The sequence below is a fragment of the Trichosurus vulpecula genome, chromosome 2, assembly GCF_011100635.1.
Source record: "Trichosurus vulpecula isolate mTriVul1 chromosome 2, mTriVul1.pri, whole genome shotgun sequence".
NCBI lineage: Eukaryota > Metazoa > Chordata > Mammalia > Diprotodontia > Phalangeridae > Trichosurus > Trichosurus vulpecula.
The window spans coordinates 63,365,328-63,380,747 of NC_050574.1; the positions used below are offsets into that span (position 1 = coordinate 63,365,328).

Consider the following 15,420-nt stretch of genomic DNA (forward strand, 5'->3'; position numbering starts at 1 on the left):
CAAAGGAAATAAATGCTCATAAGGGTCGATGTTTGACAAGCACGAGGATGTCGTGTACCCCAATTCTCTTTGGCCGCGTAGAATACTATGGGCTGTTCTTAAGGCGGCAAGAGCGGCCGGCAGCACCGTGCGGTGTGACCTTGGGCAAGTCCCTGTCCTCTCGGTGCTTCGGTTTCCACCGCGCAAAAAGAGGAGGCTGGGCTGTATGACCTCTAAGGTCCTTTTTCCAGTTCGGGAGCCCAAGATTCCGGGTGCTTTTGGGGACTCCGCGGCTTGAGTGGGGGTCAGGGCTTCACGGAGTCGCGAGCGGTCCTCCTGGGCTCCCGCCCCAGGCAGCGCTCTCCGGGAAACCCAGGGAACAAGTGAGGGCGGGGGTGGGGAGGGCGCCTCTCTCTCTCTCTCGGTCTCTGTCTCTGGTCTCTGTCTCTCCCTCGCGCGCGCGCGCCTGCGCGCGGCCCTTTCCAATCCTCCCGCCCTCCAGAGGGCGCTGCGCCCCCCGCGCCGACCTTGCTTCCCAGTATGCCCCGCGCTCGTGAGGAGAGGCATGGGGGAGGGGCTCCTTCCGCGTGTGTGAGTGAGTGAGGGGGACAGAGAGAGGGAGAGACGGAAAAGCGGGGGGAGAGAGACAGAGACCGAGAGAAGAGAGGGAAAAGAGAAAGACAGACAGACAGACAGAGAGACAGACGAGAGGAAGAGCGCGAGCGAGCTCGAGAGGAGAGCGCGCCTCCCCCTCGCTCGCACGCGCGCGCCTCTCGTCCCCTCCCCCCGCCCCCCGCCGCCTTGGCGCCCAGAGCTCGTTCGGGCCCAGCGGGAGCGCGCGCCGCAGGCATTCGAGACGGGGCGTTGAGGGGCCGGGCTAGAGCGTCGCGGAGTCAGGCAAGAGCCAGATCCGAAGCCGCGCGCTTGTGTCTCCGCTGCGTCCGCCGAGGCACCCGGAGCGTCAGGGACAAAGCCGCCTCCGCCGCCGCCACTCTCCGCTCCCGCTCTCGCCGGGGCCCATCCGCCGCCGCCGCCCTGAGGAGAGTCAGCTGCCGCCGCCGCCTTCCCCGCGGATCCCCGAGCCATGTCGGCCAGCAGCCTCCTGGAGCAGGTACGGCCCGGGCGACCCGGCCCGCATGCCTCGGCCATTGTGTGAGGCGGGAGCCCGACTAGGCCCCGGCGCCTCAGTGCCTCAGCGCGGCCCGGCCCGCAGCTCGTCCGCCGGCCCCGCTCGTCCCGGCGGCGCCTCGCGTGGGCTCGGGCTCGGGCCCGGGCCTGCGCCGCTCCCTTTCCCCCCTTCCCTCCCTCCGCGCCGCCCGCCCCCGTCCTCAGCCTTCCCCCCCCCCCCCTGTCGTCCGCCGTGCCTCCTCCCTCCGGCTCGGCCCGGCCCGCTCCTTTCTTCCCCCTCGGCGGGCCCGCGCTCATTTCGTGTCTTTTCTCCCCTTTCTCCGCTTCCTCTCGGTGGCTCCTCTGGACACCCCGGTGCCTGGCGACGACTCTCCTCCCGCCCGCGCTGCCTCCGGCTCCCCGCTCGTTCCTGCAGAGACCGAAAGGTCAAGGCAACAAAGGTGAGCCGCCCGGGGGGGTCCCCGGGAAGGAGCGCTACCCACCGCCGTGCCCCCGGTCCCTGCGCCCGGGGAGACGGGAGGGCTGGGCTGCTTCTGGCCGGGGTGTTTTGTCCCTTTGAGCGGGGCTTGGGAACTCTCTTCTCCGGGAACAAGGAGTAATTCATCGGTGCCCCCGGGGGTGGGGGTGGATTCGGCTCAGAAATGTCCCAGGTCTTTAGTTTCCTGTAGGTCTTAGAAGGCCTTTTGTTTTTCCTCTTTGTGGATCACCCTCTGGAAGTACGTGCATGTGATGTGGGGGAAATGGAAATCTGAAGGAGCCAATAATATGACCTTTTAGACAAATGAGAGTTTGCTGTGTGGTAGGATTAATTTTCATTAAAGAAATAGCTACGTAATACTTTTCTTCATTTGGTCTTGCTTGGTTGGGTAAAGTGTTTTTTTTTCCTTACTGGGAGAATGGAGTGGTAGCTTTATTTTGAGTTCATTTGTTAAAAATCAGATCATAGGACTGAGACACTCTTCCAATTGTGGCTTTTTTCCTTAGTACAAAATGGATCTGTGCATCAGAAGGATGGACTAAATGATGATGACTTTGAACCATACTTGAGTCCCCAGGCAAGGCCGGTGAGTAACTATTTACCTCTCTGCTCAAAGATTGTAATAATGCATTTGATGACCCTCCCCTTTCTATTCTTGGGAAACTCATTTTGGAAGACTAGGGAATACTTACCCGCCCCCCCCCCCCCATGACTTGTCTGGTTTTTAGGTGTAACAAAGTAGGTTTAATAGGAACCTCGAAATCTTTTTAACCTACTTTGTCACAAAATACATAGCATTTGATGTTGAAGCACTTTGGGACAGTTAACATCCAATAATGTACTTAGTCATAATTTCTGCTTGAGAAATTGATTTTTGAGGGCCATGAGAGCTAGTTGCCATGAATGTGGCCATCCTATGGGAGTTTTTTCCAGTGAGCTGTATGTTCAACTGGAGGTTTTCTCTAGGAAAATCAGAAGCTATACTAGTCAGGTGAGAACTGCACTATCAGAATAACAGCAACTTTTTTTGGTCCCTTCTTAGAGCATTTAGTTGTGAAGATAAGTATGGTCAGTGCCCTCCAGAAACTTGCTTTGGTTGCATGAATTCTCCTGTATTGCCATATACATATAAAATACCAAGTGCTTTATTCACGAAATACATTTTTTTTGGTGTATACCTTTGTGTTCCCCTATTGTCTAGTCATAATTGAAAATCTTACTTCCCCAAGTACTTTGCTAAAAATTGCAGGAATTTCTAAACGTGTTTTGAATAAACTTTGAACTTAATGTTTAAATCATTACCTCTGATTAAAATACTGTGGAACTCTCATTTCAAAATACCTTCTTCCTTTACTGTGACTAAAGCTGATTCCCAATTCCTACAGAAAACTGTTTTTCATTCCTTTAAATCATAACACTTACTAAGGTTTGGTTTTTTAAAAGTTAACAGGCTGACTAGAAAAAAAGTTTCTTCATTAGAGACAACCAGTTAATCAGGAAAAGTAGGGAAGGAAATAGAGGAATGAACTAATAGCTGCCTCTTGCTAAATAAGTCATTTGCTTATGTGTTTATTACAATGAGGATAGTGGGAGCATTTAGAAGCTCTTAATACGTAGGTCCTATAAAACATTGTGTAACTCAGAATGTTTTTAAATTCGGGAGCATGTGAGAGCCTGCCAGTTGAGGTATAGACAGCTATTCTTAACTTGGCAAGCCATGTAATGTTTAAAGGGGACTTAATTTTTCCTTGTTTCCCTAGAATTAAAAGTTAACTATAATGCTTTTTACACCAAGAAAAGAATTCTTGTATTCCAAAGCTCACAAGTAGAATGGGGAAGGACAGGATGAAAATCTATTCTCTATTAGATATAGTTAATTTGGATCTGTGGTGTCTTCCCTGTGGGTATTCTGCCATTCTTTTGGACTCTTGCCCAGGTCCTCCTGTAAGTTTTTAATAGGGGTCCTGTGTAGAGTTCTGTGTAGTAACCTATTCCAGGAGACTACAGTTGGCACCTATCAGTATTTTGCTTGCCCTTAATTTCTTATACTTTTCAACTAAAATATGCAGAAATATAAGTAATTTTTTTGCTAATTCTTTTATTACAGACATAATCTGTAGTTGTTTTTTCTTTTTACATAGGTAAGAATAAAGATATCTTTTTTTCTTTTGAAGTAAGATATTTTATAGCAGGCAAAACACAAGAAAACCTTGTGTTTATTTTATCAGACTGGATCAGATGGAAAGATTTACTCTCTTGAGCAGCTGAGAAATTTGGTTGCTAGAGGTACTGATGGTCCTGGTAGCATAAGTTTAAAGCTTAAGGTAGCCTTAGTCACCTAAATCTTTTAAGAACAGGACCATATATTGACTATTTCATTTACTAATGAATTTTTAAATTACTCAAATTATGTGAGTTATGATGAAATCTTGTAATTTTTTTTTTAGCTAAATATGGCTACATCTACAGGAAATACCCTTTTGTGACTGACTTTTCACCTAAGATGATATTTTGTGCTCTAAGAATACACAGGGAGGAAATATTCATTGTGGGCCAAATTGAGAAAGAGACCAAAATGATTTTCATTCTGTAACCTGGTCTGCTAGTAATATGAAGACTAACTTCACCTTAAAGTTCATAATGTTTAGGAATCCTCAGATGGCCTTCTCACCTTTCTAATTGCAAAGTTAGCTGTTCATTGGCTCTTAGAGGTGAAGCAGAAAATTCAGCAGTATTACTGTGGTTTCAGAATGTGCAGTTCAGAAGCCATTCTGCATTTCCCTTCCTGGTTTTAATTAAGGTGGGCTCATCTCTAGATGCTTCCAAATGGCTTTAAGAGTAACATTCTCCATTGTAGTGAGCGTACTTTGCTGGTTAGTTTCTTAGCAGAGTTTTTGAAGGATGGAAGCATGGTTGTTTGAAGGAGAGTCTGAAGTTCCAGCCTCACAGTTTAAAAAAAAATTAGCCAGTCATGACTTTAAAACAATGCTTTTTAGGAGGGAAAAGCCTCATCTCTTCTGAACTTGTCTACTTTGCCAAAATACATCTTTCTTATTGTTACAGTTCAAAGAGCCACTAATACCTTTGCCATGTTTGAGTTTAATTGAAAGTAGCTATCACCTGCCAAACCTTCTGGAGAGCATAACTTGAAAGAATTAAGCCTACTTTTGGTAGATTTAGAAAACCTGAAGTTGATCTTTTCTGATACTAAACTGCAAAGTAGATTTTGCATGATAGAATTTTTGATACATAGAATGCTATGTTTTGAGATTATCTTTTTTGGGTAATGGCTATGGATAGGGAAGGAGGGTTTTGTGTTCTTATGTGTATAAACAAAGTATTTAATTCAGTTTGTATTTCTTCTGATTTTCTTGTTTTTTTTCCCCCCTACAGAATAATGCATATACAGCCATGTCAGACTCGTACCTACCAAGCTACTACAGTCCTTCAATAGGCTTCTCCTACTCATTGGGTGAAGCTGCCTGGTCTACTGGGGGTGACCCACCAATGCCCTACTTAACATCTTATGGACAGCTCAGCAATGGAGAGCCCCACTTTCTACCAGATGCTATGTTTGGACAGCCAGGGGCTCTAGGCAGCACTCCATTTCTTGGTCAGCATGGTTTTAATTTCTTTCCCAGTGGGATTGACTTCTCAGCTTGGGGGAATAACAGTTCTCAGGGACAGTCTACTCAAAGCTCTGGATATAGTAGCAATTATGCTTATGCACCTAGCTCCTTAGGTGGAGCCATGATTGATGGACAGTCAGCTTTTGCCAATGAGACCCTGAATAAGGCTCCTGGTATGAATACTATAGACCAGGGGATGGCAGCACTGAAGCTGGGCAGCACAGATGTTACAAGCAGTGTTCCAAAAGTTGTTGGCTCTGCAGTTGGCAGTGGATCCATTACTAGTAACATAGTGGCATCCAATAGTTTGCCACCAGCCACTATTGCTCCTCCCAAACCAACATCTTGGGCTGATATTGCTAGTAAGCCTGCAAAACAACAGCCCAAGCTGAAGACCAAGAATGGCATGGCAGGGTCAAGTCTTCCACCACCCCCAATAAAACATAACATGGATATTGGAACTTGGGATAACAAGGGTCCTGTAGCAAAAGCCCCCTCCCAGGCTTTGGTTCAGAATATCGGTCAGCAGCCAACCCAGGTATCACCTCAGCCTGTAGGTCAGCAGATAAATAATAGCCCACCAGTGGTGCAGGCTGCAGCAGGGCAACAACCACAGCCTTTGCCTCCACCGCCACCACCGCAGCCTAGCCAACTTTCTGTGCAACAACAGGCCGCCCAGCCCACCCGTTGGGTAGCACCCCGGAACCGTGGCAATGGGTTTGGGCATAACGGGGTGGATGGTAATGGAGTGGGGCAGTCTCAGAACAGTTCTGGGTCTGCTCCTTCAGAACCCCACCCAGTATTGGAGAAGCTGAGGTCTATCAACAATTATAATCCCAAGGATTTTGACTGGAATCTGAAACATGGCCGGGTTTTCATCATCAAGAGTTACTCTGAGGACGATATCCACCGTTCCATTAAATATAATATCTGGTGCAGCACAGAACACGGCAATAAGAGACTGGATGCTGCTTATCGCTCCATGAACGGGAAAGGCCCCGTTTACTTACTTTTCAGTGTCAACGGCAGTGGACACTTCTGTGGCGTAGCAGAAATGAAATCTGCTGTGGACTACAACACATGTGCAGGTGTGTGGTCCCAGGACAAATGGAAGGGACGGTTTGATGTCAGGTGGATTTTTGTGAAGGACGTTCCCAATAGCCAGCTGCGGCACATTCGCCTAGAAAACAACGAGAATAAGCCAGTGACCAACTCCAGAGACACTCAGGAAGTGCCCCTGGAAAAGGCAAAGCAGGTGTTGAAAATAATTGCCAGCTACAAGCACACCACCTCCATCTTTGATGACTTCTCACACTATGAGAAACGCCAAGAGGAGGAGGAAAACGTTAAAAAGGTAATGCACTTACTGCTCTGCTAAGGTTTGTAGGGGAGGAGGCATCATGGGAAAAATAGGTGAAATGTATAACAGCTCTGTAAATAAAACCTGTCTTGTAGCAGTTCTGAGCCCTCATGGGTTTGAGGTTTTTACGTGGTCATTGAAGGAATGGGAGGATCTGAGCATCAGGAGAGATTTTGGGCAGAAGATTGAGAACTTTCATCTTCTCTCTCCTGCTCCTCCTTCCCAGGTGGTGAGCAAGTCAGACCAAAGAATTAGGAATAAAATGAGAAGAGAGTTGAAATGTGTTGTTGAAGTTGTGAAATGTGAGCTTCAGAAAGAAAAGTACTGAGTGTTGAGGGAGAGAACCATAGTGCCTTGGAAATGAAAGTTGGGAAAAATATTTTGAGGCCTTAAAGGTGAATTGACTTTGTTCTAATGTTGGGGAGAGATTAACTTCCATGGTGTTCCTTTGAATCTGTCTGTGGGATTGTTGGAAGTAGGTCCACAGGAAGCACTACAGGGGTCCTGAACCCTTGCTGTCTCTAACCATGATAGCATTATATAGGGTCATTTTGCTACCTGCTCTCCATGACTTCCTCCTCCCCTTCATGGTCTTCTAGTGATTATTTAAAGTGGTTTTTCTTCCTCTGAAATTTTCCCAGTTACAGAAGTGGGAAAAGGGGTTTCACTAGCCAAAAAAGTTTTAGGATTCTTTACCGTGAGAGTTGTATGGATTTATGAAGGAAGTGACTGAATTATAACAAGTAGAATTTATTTATGGTGACAGTTGTGCAGTATCCACTCTAGATGTTCAGTAAATGACTGAGTGAAGGAACTTGAATGTGAAGGTGAGAAGATAAGGAAAGAGGAAGAGGTGAGGTAGGTTAGATGGCCGTGTGTAGCAAGGAATTGGCTATTTTTGCATATAAGAAGGAAACAGCCATATATGAAAGGTGATTAAGAGAAATGCAATTTAAAAGATGTATGCATTCAGCATTAGAGTGGCCAAAGGAAGACTGAGCTGCTTGTCAGACCAAATGAAAAAATCTTCCCTAAACTAATGGAGTAAGGTCTTTACAGAGTCACCACATTTATAATGAACCTATGATCTTACTGAATAAAGACCTAGAAATTCTTATGCCTCTGGGAAAAGCTTGTCTCTTCTCTTCCTCCCGCCCATTCTTGTTTTTGGTGCAGCATCCTGAGAGGCCTCTTGACTGAATACCAGTGTCTGAAGTGCTGGGAGAAGGAACTCTTAAACATAATTGCTGAAGTAAAAGTGGGATGATTGCTGTGTTACTTCAGTCTGTATATATAGATGAATATCACTATCTAAGATAGATACAAGTTGATGTCACCATGAATATTTGGGCCAGAAAGCTGAGCGATTGAAAGAAAAATATTAATTTTCATGTCTTGTATTTATTGTCTACTTCTTCCTCACTGAGTTTAAATTTACATTAAAGACCTGCAGGGATCTAGGAAATTTTCAGTATTGGTAATTCGTTGAATCTAGTAACCTAAGCATTTCTTGAGTGTTCTGCAAAGCATACTTCATACCTTCTAATTTTCTTATTTCAGCAGAATTAGAGGAAACATTTTTAGACCATTACCTTTTGAGAATAACAATAGTATAGTAGGTTGTTGGAGGTTTTTGTGAGTAGAATCTAGGGACTTCAGAGTATAGCTGTGACAATTCCTTGCTACAACTAGAATCTCTTTTACAACATGACAAGTGGTCATTTAACCTTTGTTTGAAGATCTTACCTTACTTAAAGATGGCTCTCATCATCCCCCTTTCCTCCCTCCCCCAACCCCCCCCAGTCTTACACTCTGCAGGTTAAGCATCCTTAGTTCCTTCTACTGATCATTATGTGGAATGAGTTCAGAGTCCTTCTCAATGCTCTTTTTAGCTTATGAGAATAGCACATTTATATGTTGCATCAAGGGTTGCTAAATTGGTTTACCTGTATTATCATTTGTTCTTTACAACAATTTTGTGAAGACAGTGTGATAATCTGCCTATTTTACGGATGAGGAAACTGAAGCTCATTTTAAGCTTATAATTTTTCCTAAAGTGTATCACTTATAACTGAACATGTTTGACCAGAGTAGAGTGAGCAGGTTTCTTGGTTGCCATATTCTATGATTCATACTGAACTTGAAGTCCTTCACAGTCCCCAGAACTTTTTTGCATTAAGCATTGTCTAGCCATACCTCTTCTGTCTTGTACTGGTGAAGATGATTCTTATGAACGCTAGTGCGAGGCTACATTTAACTCTTAGATTTGGCTCAAGGTTGTAATCTCAAAGATCTTTTTGGATCTTGACTTTGTCAAACACTATGTTAACGTGCTTTCTTAGCTTTGTGTCATCTACAAATTTGAGAAACTTGATGGAAATGTTAAATAGCACAAGATTCCTTGGGGGCATGCCATTGCAGACCTTTAAAGTTGACCTAGAACCACTGACAACTTTGTGACTCTTGTCCTTCACGTACAGCTCAGCCTGCATCTCTGCACATATTTTATATACTGTGTACATCTTTTCCTCGCTCTTGAAAATAATTTTAGTTTTACTCTGTTCCTTGAGGTGCAAAATAAAGGGGAAGACTATAACATTGGATATAAGAGGGTAGAGAGGAGTGAGAGAGAGAGAGAGAGAGAGAGTGTGAGTGTGAGTCTGTGTGTGTTTAACTCAAAGCAGAGTGTTGAGCTACATGTGAGTGTTTCTCTTCGAACTGGAGAGCAAAGTTGAGCTTTTTGAATTAAAATCAGTTGGTAAATTTGGGTCCTCTTCACACCTGTCAACTTTGTTAGCTGTACTTTTTGAACCAGGTTGTTTTACTTTTATGATGGGCAGTGGTGGATGAATTACAGCATGGGTTTCAGGAGCTATTGCACTTTTATTCTGTGGTAGTAACCAGTCTGTCAAACCCAGGGACCTTCTTAAGTTACCTAATGATTGTCCATTACAAAAGAAAAAAAAGTTTAAAAAACCCTAATGGACCTCCTAATTATTCTCTTTGTTAACTGACCTCCAAAAAAGCTTTATATAGTTTGCTCATATTACTTTCTTACAGTAAGAAAATGCAAGGTTTCAGGAAAGTCCTTAAGATTGTCTTGGATATCACTTAACCTGTGTGCTGCCCACCATTGTTATTCTTTATACCCTTTGTGTAACTTATCTCAAACTACCTTCTTGTACTTTTTGTCAAGTTCCTAAAACAGAAAGTTGATTTAAAATAGTTTAAATGAGGGATTAGACTGCTTTAGTATTTTTATATTGTCTATTTGGCATGAAGCTTTGAATGAAACTACCTTAGTAAACAGGAAAAAGCCTTAAGAAATTTCATCCCAGCTATGATGTCAAAGCCTTTCTAAAATTCCAAGGCTGAACATGTTTTCTTGGCAGTACACGCAAGCATTGTGTGTGTGTGTGTGTGTGTATGTGTGTGTGTGTGTGTGTGTGTGTGTAGGTAGCCATTTTTTTTGCACTATTTATCACTGACTTGCTTGGTATGCTGTGTGGTTTAAATCTGTAGCCTAACATCAGTAGTGCAAGGAGTAATTTGGAGTAGTGGAACCCTCTAATTTCTGGCTCTTTGGTAATTTTCAGTGTAGTAAATTTTGGATTGCTGTCAATATATTAATTTTTTAGTCATCTTTTCACAATTCTTTTTGTAATAGGATGACCTAATTTTTTATTTTTGGGGACCAAAATAACAGAAAAAGGCCATAAGTTTCCCTGCTTTTTGATGAGAGTTGTACAGTTGTTAAACTGAAGAGCAAGGCAGCAGTGAAAGCGTTAAGAAGAGGCCCACTTGGAAGCCAATCTTTAGCTTGTCTGTGGTCAGGTAAAGTGCCCACATAGTTGGAATGTGGTTGTTCTTTCCCCAGGCTTGCCTTTTAAAATTATCTGTCTACTTTTGTTTTCCCTTTTCAACTCTCATAATTATTTCACTTAAAAATAAAGGGAAACAGAAGGGACAGGACTATGTAATTCTCTTGTGTAGCATCTACCATCATCCTCCAGTAACTGCTGTTTGGTTTAGAAGCAGCCTTCGCTTTCTGTAATAGCTATTTGATTCTATTTAATAGAGTGTGTGGGGGTGGTATAACTGCTAAATTTCTGCTTCAAAAACCAATGCTTCAGTTTGGATTTTTCACTCATTAAATGGAAGCAAAGCAGAATTTGCTAAAATTCTAAACAGACTTTTTCTGAAAGCTTCAGTAAATCCTAGAATTGAGTTCATGATAGTTTGGAAAAATATTTAGTATTTAGTGTTTTCATCACGAGTTGTGATATAGTGGGAAGAACACTGGATTTGGAGTCTGCTCTTGAATTCTGGTTCTAGATTTTACTACCTGTGTGACCATACATGGGGGCCATACATTGCTAATTTTTAAAATGAGAAGATAGGACATAGGTGACCTCTTATAAGATCTTTTCCAGATGTAAATCTCTAAGGTCCTACTTGGTGAGTACTTTGGGTACTCTATCTTTGTGGTTTCCATTGTAATGCTTATGTTTTGCCTCACTCTTAGAAGGAACCTTAAAGCTGTTAACATCACTGTTTGTTAGCAGAGGAGGCCAGCCTTCATAGTCAGCAGTGGTGAGAACTATGTCTTCAAACACAAATAGAACTCTCAAGTTCCTGTGTGGAAAGTCAGTTTGTGAATGCAAAATAAAGAAGCTAGATATGTTGTAGATCTATAGTTTGGGAAAAATAGCATGGAGAAAGAAGAGAATTATCTCCTTTAGACGACTGTCCAAAATGCCCTGTATGTTCAGGAGGAGATTGTGGGTAAGTCCAGTTCTAGTCATCTTCCTGGGATGTGTTCCACAGGGAATCATGGAGAAAGAATTTAGACATAGGTAAGTTGAGTAGAATATTTCAGGCAAACAGATTGGTTTGGAAGATGGACGTGGAAAAATACAAAGCTGGCAGAATGATGCTTGACTGGAATGAAGAACAGGCTATATAGAGAGCAAGTGGAGAAAATAAATGGTAGAGAGTATCACAAATGTGGTACAGAAGGTGAGAAAGAAACTTTTGCAGAGTTATAAAGTCTTATTTTCATATTTCTTTGCAGTGTGCTTGTGAGCTAGGGAGGGATAGCAATTATCTTCATTTTATAAATGGAGAAACTGGGTTTATTTGTCTGAACTAACACCTTAAGTTCCTGGGGATGATAGAATCAAGTCCTAATCACTTTAAGACAGGCAATCATGATTTCTTCTGAACTGTAATTTCCTACCTAAACTATGTATGACACACATAAGAAAGCATTAGTTTCTGCCTCATAACCCTCTCCTTTATTTTAGGTCTTTAGGTTTCAGTACTTGGGGGTTGAGGTGAAGGATAGAGGAAAGGAGTCATGAAACCTGGAAAGAAGGGTTGGTGGATTGGCAGACTAGTTGAGACAACATTGCATGTTAATAGTCATAAGATCTTGGTTCTTTTCCCAGATGTGATACTTACTCTGACTATGGATGGATGAGTCTTTGGATCTCAGTTTTCTTGTCTGTAAAATGGGAGCCTTGGACTAGATGATCTCTTGGAATCTACACTTTTGTGATGCAGTATATAAGTGGACCTCATTTTATATAATAGATATGTAACTGAGAATTGTATTTATTACATTTCTATAAAATTAATAACTTAAAATGTACTACTAGCTGTGTAAAGGAATCCTTTAAACCATTTATGTAAGGTGAAGAACTTACTAGTTTAAAATCTAGATTTATAAAACTCATTTTCTTAAAAGTGTAATGTGTAACAAGTGATGTTTCTGTTTATTTTCATCTTTTTTTCTTCCTATTTCTAAAGTATCATTTAAATTCAAGTTGTACAGAGTACACCTATGCTAATTAATGCTTTTCTCTCTGTTTGGCTTTTGGTATTTTTTTTTAAACTGCATTTTGCTTTAAGAATAAGTGAAGCTATCAAGCCAGGTAAACTTAAGGGCTTAGTTTATTTTCTACCCTGTAATAATCTTAATCCAAAATTCTAGGGTGGATATTTGTGACTGGGAGAGGGGGTAATAATTCCTGTTTTATTGCTTACAACCTTCATTGCCATTTGAGGAAACTGTTTGCCTTTTTTCCTGTAGTAGCAGATCTCCTGGGAAGAAAATATCACTTTATATCCAGTATATATCATTCAGACTTTAGGGTGTAAATTGCTACCTATACCTCAATGCCTTTTTCACAGTGCCTGTCCATTTCATTGTTTAAAAACTTTATTAGGTTTTTATCACCCCATGCCTTGTTTTTTAAGTCACCTCATTGACACTGCTAAGTGGACATTCTCTTTTGGTCATTCTCTTTTTGGTCTGACCTTTTAAATATATAAAGTTGTGGTGGTTTCTGTAGGTAGTGGAAAATACTGCTGGGTAGTGTGTTTTTAACACCTTCATTTGCAAAGTGAATAGAGTAGATTGGTTCTCTTTCCCATAGCACAGCTGGTATGTCTCAGCAGTTGGAAGGCTCATTTTTTGATAGAGGTAATGTGGGGATAACAATTATAGGTTCCATAGTCTCTGTAGTTAGCCTTCCCCACTCAGTCTCAGGGCCTTGGGAGCAGGTCACCACAAGTGTGAAATTGCACAACCTACAGTCAGCTCTGATTTCATGCTTGCTTTGTGTGCTCCTAGGTGTTTAGTCAATTAGAAGTCTGAAGATTTCAAAGAAAGGAGGTTTTTATTGGCTATCAAAAATGCTCATTCTTAAAGCCAAAAGCAATCCAAAAGAGCTTACCAGTTGAATATTTTGAAGAATACTTTTTTTTTTTTTAGTTTTTTTTGGGGGTAGGGCAATTGGGGTTAAGTGACTTGCCCAAGGTCACACAGCTAGTAAATGTGTCAAGTGTCTGAGGCCGAATTTGAACTCAGGTCCTCCTGACTCCAGGGCCAGTGCTCTACTCACTGTGCCACCTAGCTGCCCCGAAGAACATTTTTTTTTAACTTGTCAGCTTGCAAAGTAGGTTTTCAATGCAGATCTATTCACCCTAGCCATCCCTTGTCCTATTTTATCCTTTAACTTTGGCCTCAGAGATACAGATTAGTCCATTTGGATTTAACATGAACTTTGGAAGGAAGAGAATGTTGTGTCTGTTGTGTGGAACTGAAAAGGAAAAGTGTGAGTTCTCCAAGCAGAAAGATCTAGAGTAGCAGATCTGGAATTTGGATTATGTGGGTCTGCGTCGGGAGATTGGGGACATAGTATTCTCATTAGTTGCTCTGATTTAAAGGACAATTTAAGAGTATCCCATACCAGCACTTGAGTTTTCTCTTCTGGTTGAAGAAGTTTGCTCACCTAGTACTAATAAAGGTGATCCTTTACTGTCTTCTGTCTCATAATACACTTTTTTTTTCCTCTTTGCTCAGACTTCCCATTACAGGTGGAAATCTGAACATGAGCTAAGAGGAGGAAGCTTTAACTGTTGCAGCTTTTTACTAGTTTTTTTCCTTTTTTTTTCCACAGGGAAAAAAAATAATTCCTTTGATACTTTTCACTCCTCTACTTCTAGCCTGCAGGAAAGTAGGGAAGAGTATGAGGGTTAAAACTGTATGCTTCCTTGCTTTTAACCACTGGCCAGACTATCAGATGATAGCTATCCTCCCTCCATAGTCAACACATGTTTGAGTTTCCTATTTCATGCCTAGCAGGATGCAGGACAGAAAGAATTTATGATATGGCTTGCTGTAAACAGAACTGAATCTGGTTGGAGAGACAAGCTTGCATAAAAACAATTTAAGGAGACTGTCCTTAAATATATATACACACACACACACAACACACAGCAAGGTATTAATTGCACAATATAAGATGAAATAAAAATTCAAGTTTAGGTTGAAGTTATCAGGGAAGTCATAATGGAGGAGTTGAGACTTTGTGCAGGGCATCAAAGATCCTAGAATGGCTATTGCAAGCTAGAAGTGTTTAAGGAAGAAAGGAAGGAAATGGCTCAGCACCTTATGGTCTCCCCTTCTGTCTAGGAAGGAGGGAGGAAGAGAAATTCTAGGCCTTGTTCCCAAGAATGGGTTGTACTTTACAGTTGCTGATTAATCAAAAACAGCATTGCTGGTCTGGGGATCTTTGAAAGATTCAATAGCTACCCTCTTCTTGGATTGTGTCAAAAGTTTATATCTTGTCTATCAGTAACATTTATAGGTAATCAAAGTATTGTGGTAAATGCTGTCTGTGGTTGCAGCACAAAGCAAGTTGTGTGTATATATACCTCTTAATACTGTGTAATGAGGTTGTGTACAAAGATTTGCATTTTGAAGTTTCACTAACAGTATAAATTTTTGGGGGGCTTGATTTGTTGAATAAAAGTAGACAATTGAAAATTGAAATCTAGTTACTTGTCTAGAAGGCTTAAAGTGACTACTTTGAGTTAGAACTGCTCTTTCGAACTTCTTTTTCATGGATCAGTGAAAAGACCAAAGGTAGGCAGCAAGAAAGAGGAGAAAAGTGAAGGATCTGGATGATTATTTTGTGAAATGCTCCTCCAGTGTGGTACGGAGTATTCTTAGATTTGGAGTAAGAAGACATGGGGTTGACTCTTAGTTTGGCCTTTGGACAGACAGCTGTCAGTTTCTCCATTTCTGTGGGCCTTAGTTTTATCATTTGTGAATGGTAGTTGTGAGGAAGGCCTGCCCCCTCCTTTTATGCAACATAAAATTGAGGCCTGCTGATATTGTGATTCATCTTAAAGTTTAAAAGTTGTTAGAACTAGAATCCTTGTCATTGTGAATTGGGAAAACTTCTCATACTTAGATTCTCTGTTTAAATGTAAAACTGAAAGTGTTGAGATTGCTTATTACAGTGGAAATATTGGGAATTGGATTTTCTGTGTGG

At 42.0% G+C, this 15,420-nt stretch overlaps 1 protein-coding gene across 1 annotated transcript in view; it reads left to right on the forward strand.

Moving 5' to 3' along the window:
- Nucleotides 1-506: 506 nt before the first annotated feature.
- The window catches only part of YTHDF2 (YTH N6-methyladenosine RNA binding protein 2), a 44,886-nt gene continuing 29,972 nt past the window's right edge, over nucleotides 507-15,420 (forward strand). Inside the window, exons 1-4 of the mRNA XM_036745391.1 lie at nucleotides 507-1,090; nucleotides 1,523-1,547; nucleotides 2,092-2,171; nucleotides 4,979-6,568. Of these exons, the coding sequence (XP_036601286.1) occupies nucleotides 1,064-1,090; nucleotides 1,523-1,547; nucleotides 2,092-2,171; nucleotides 4,979-6,568 (1,722 nt within the window). The 5' untranslated portion in view covers nucleotides 507-1,063. The remainder of the gene's footprint in view (nucleotides 1,091-1,522; nucleotides 1,548-2,091; nucleotides 2,172-4,978; nucleotides 6,569-15,420) is intronic.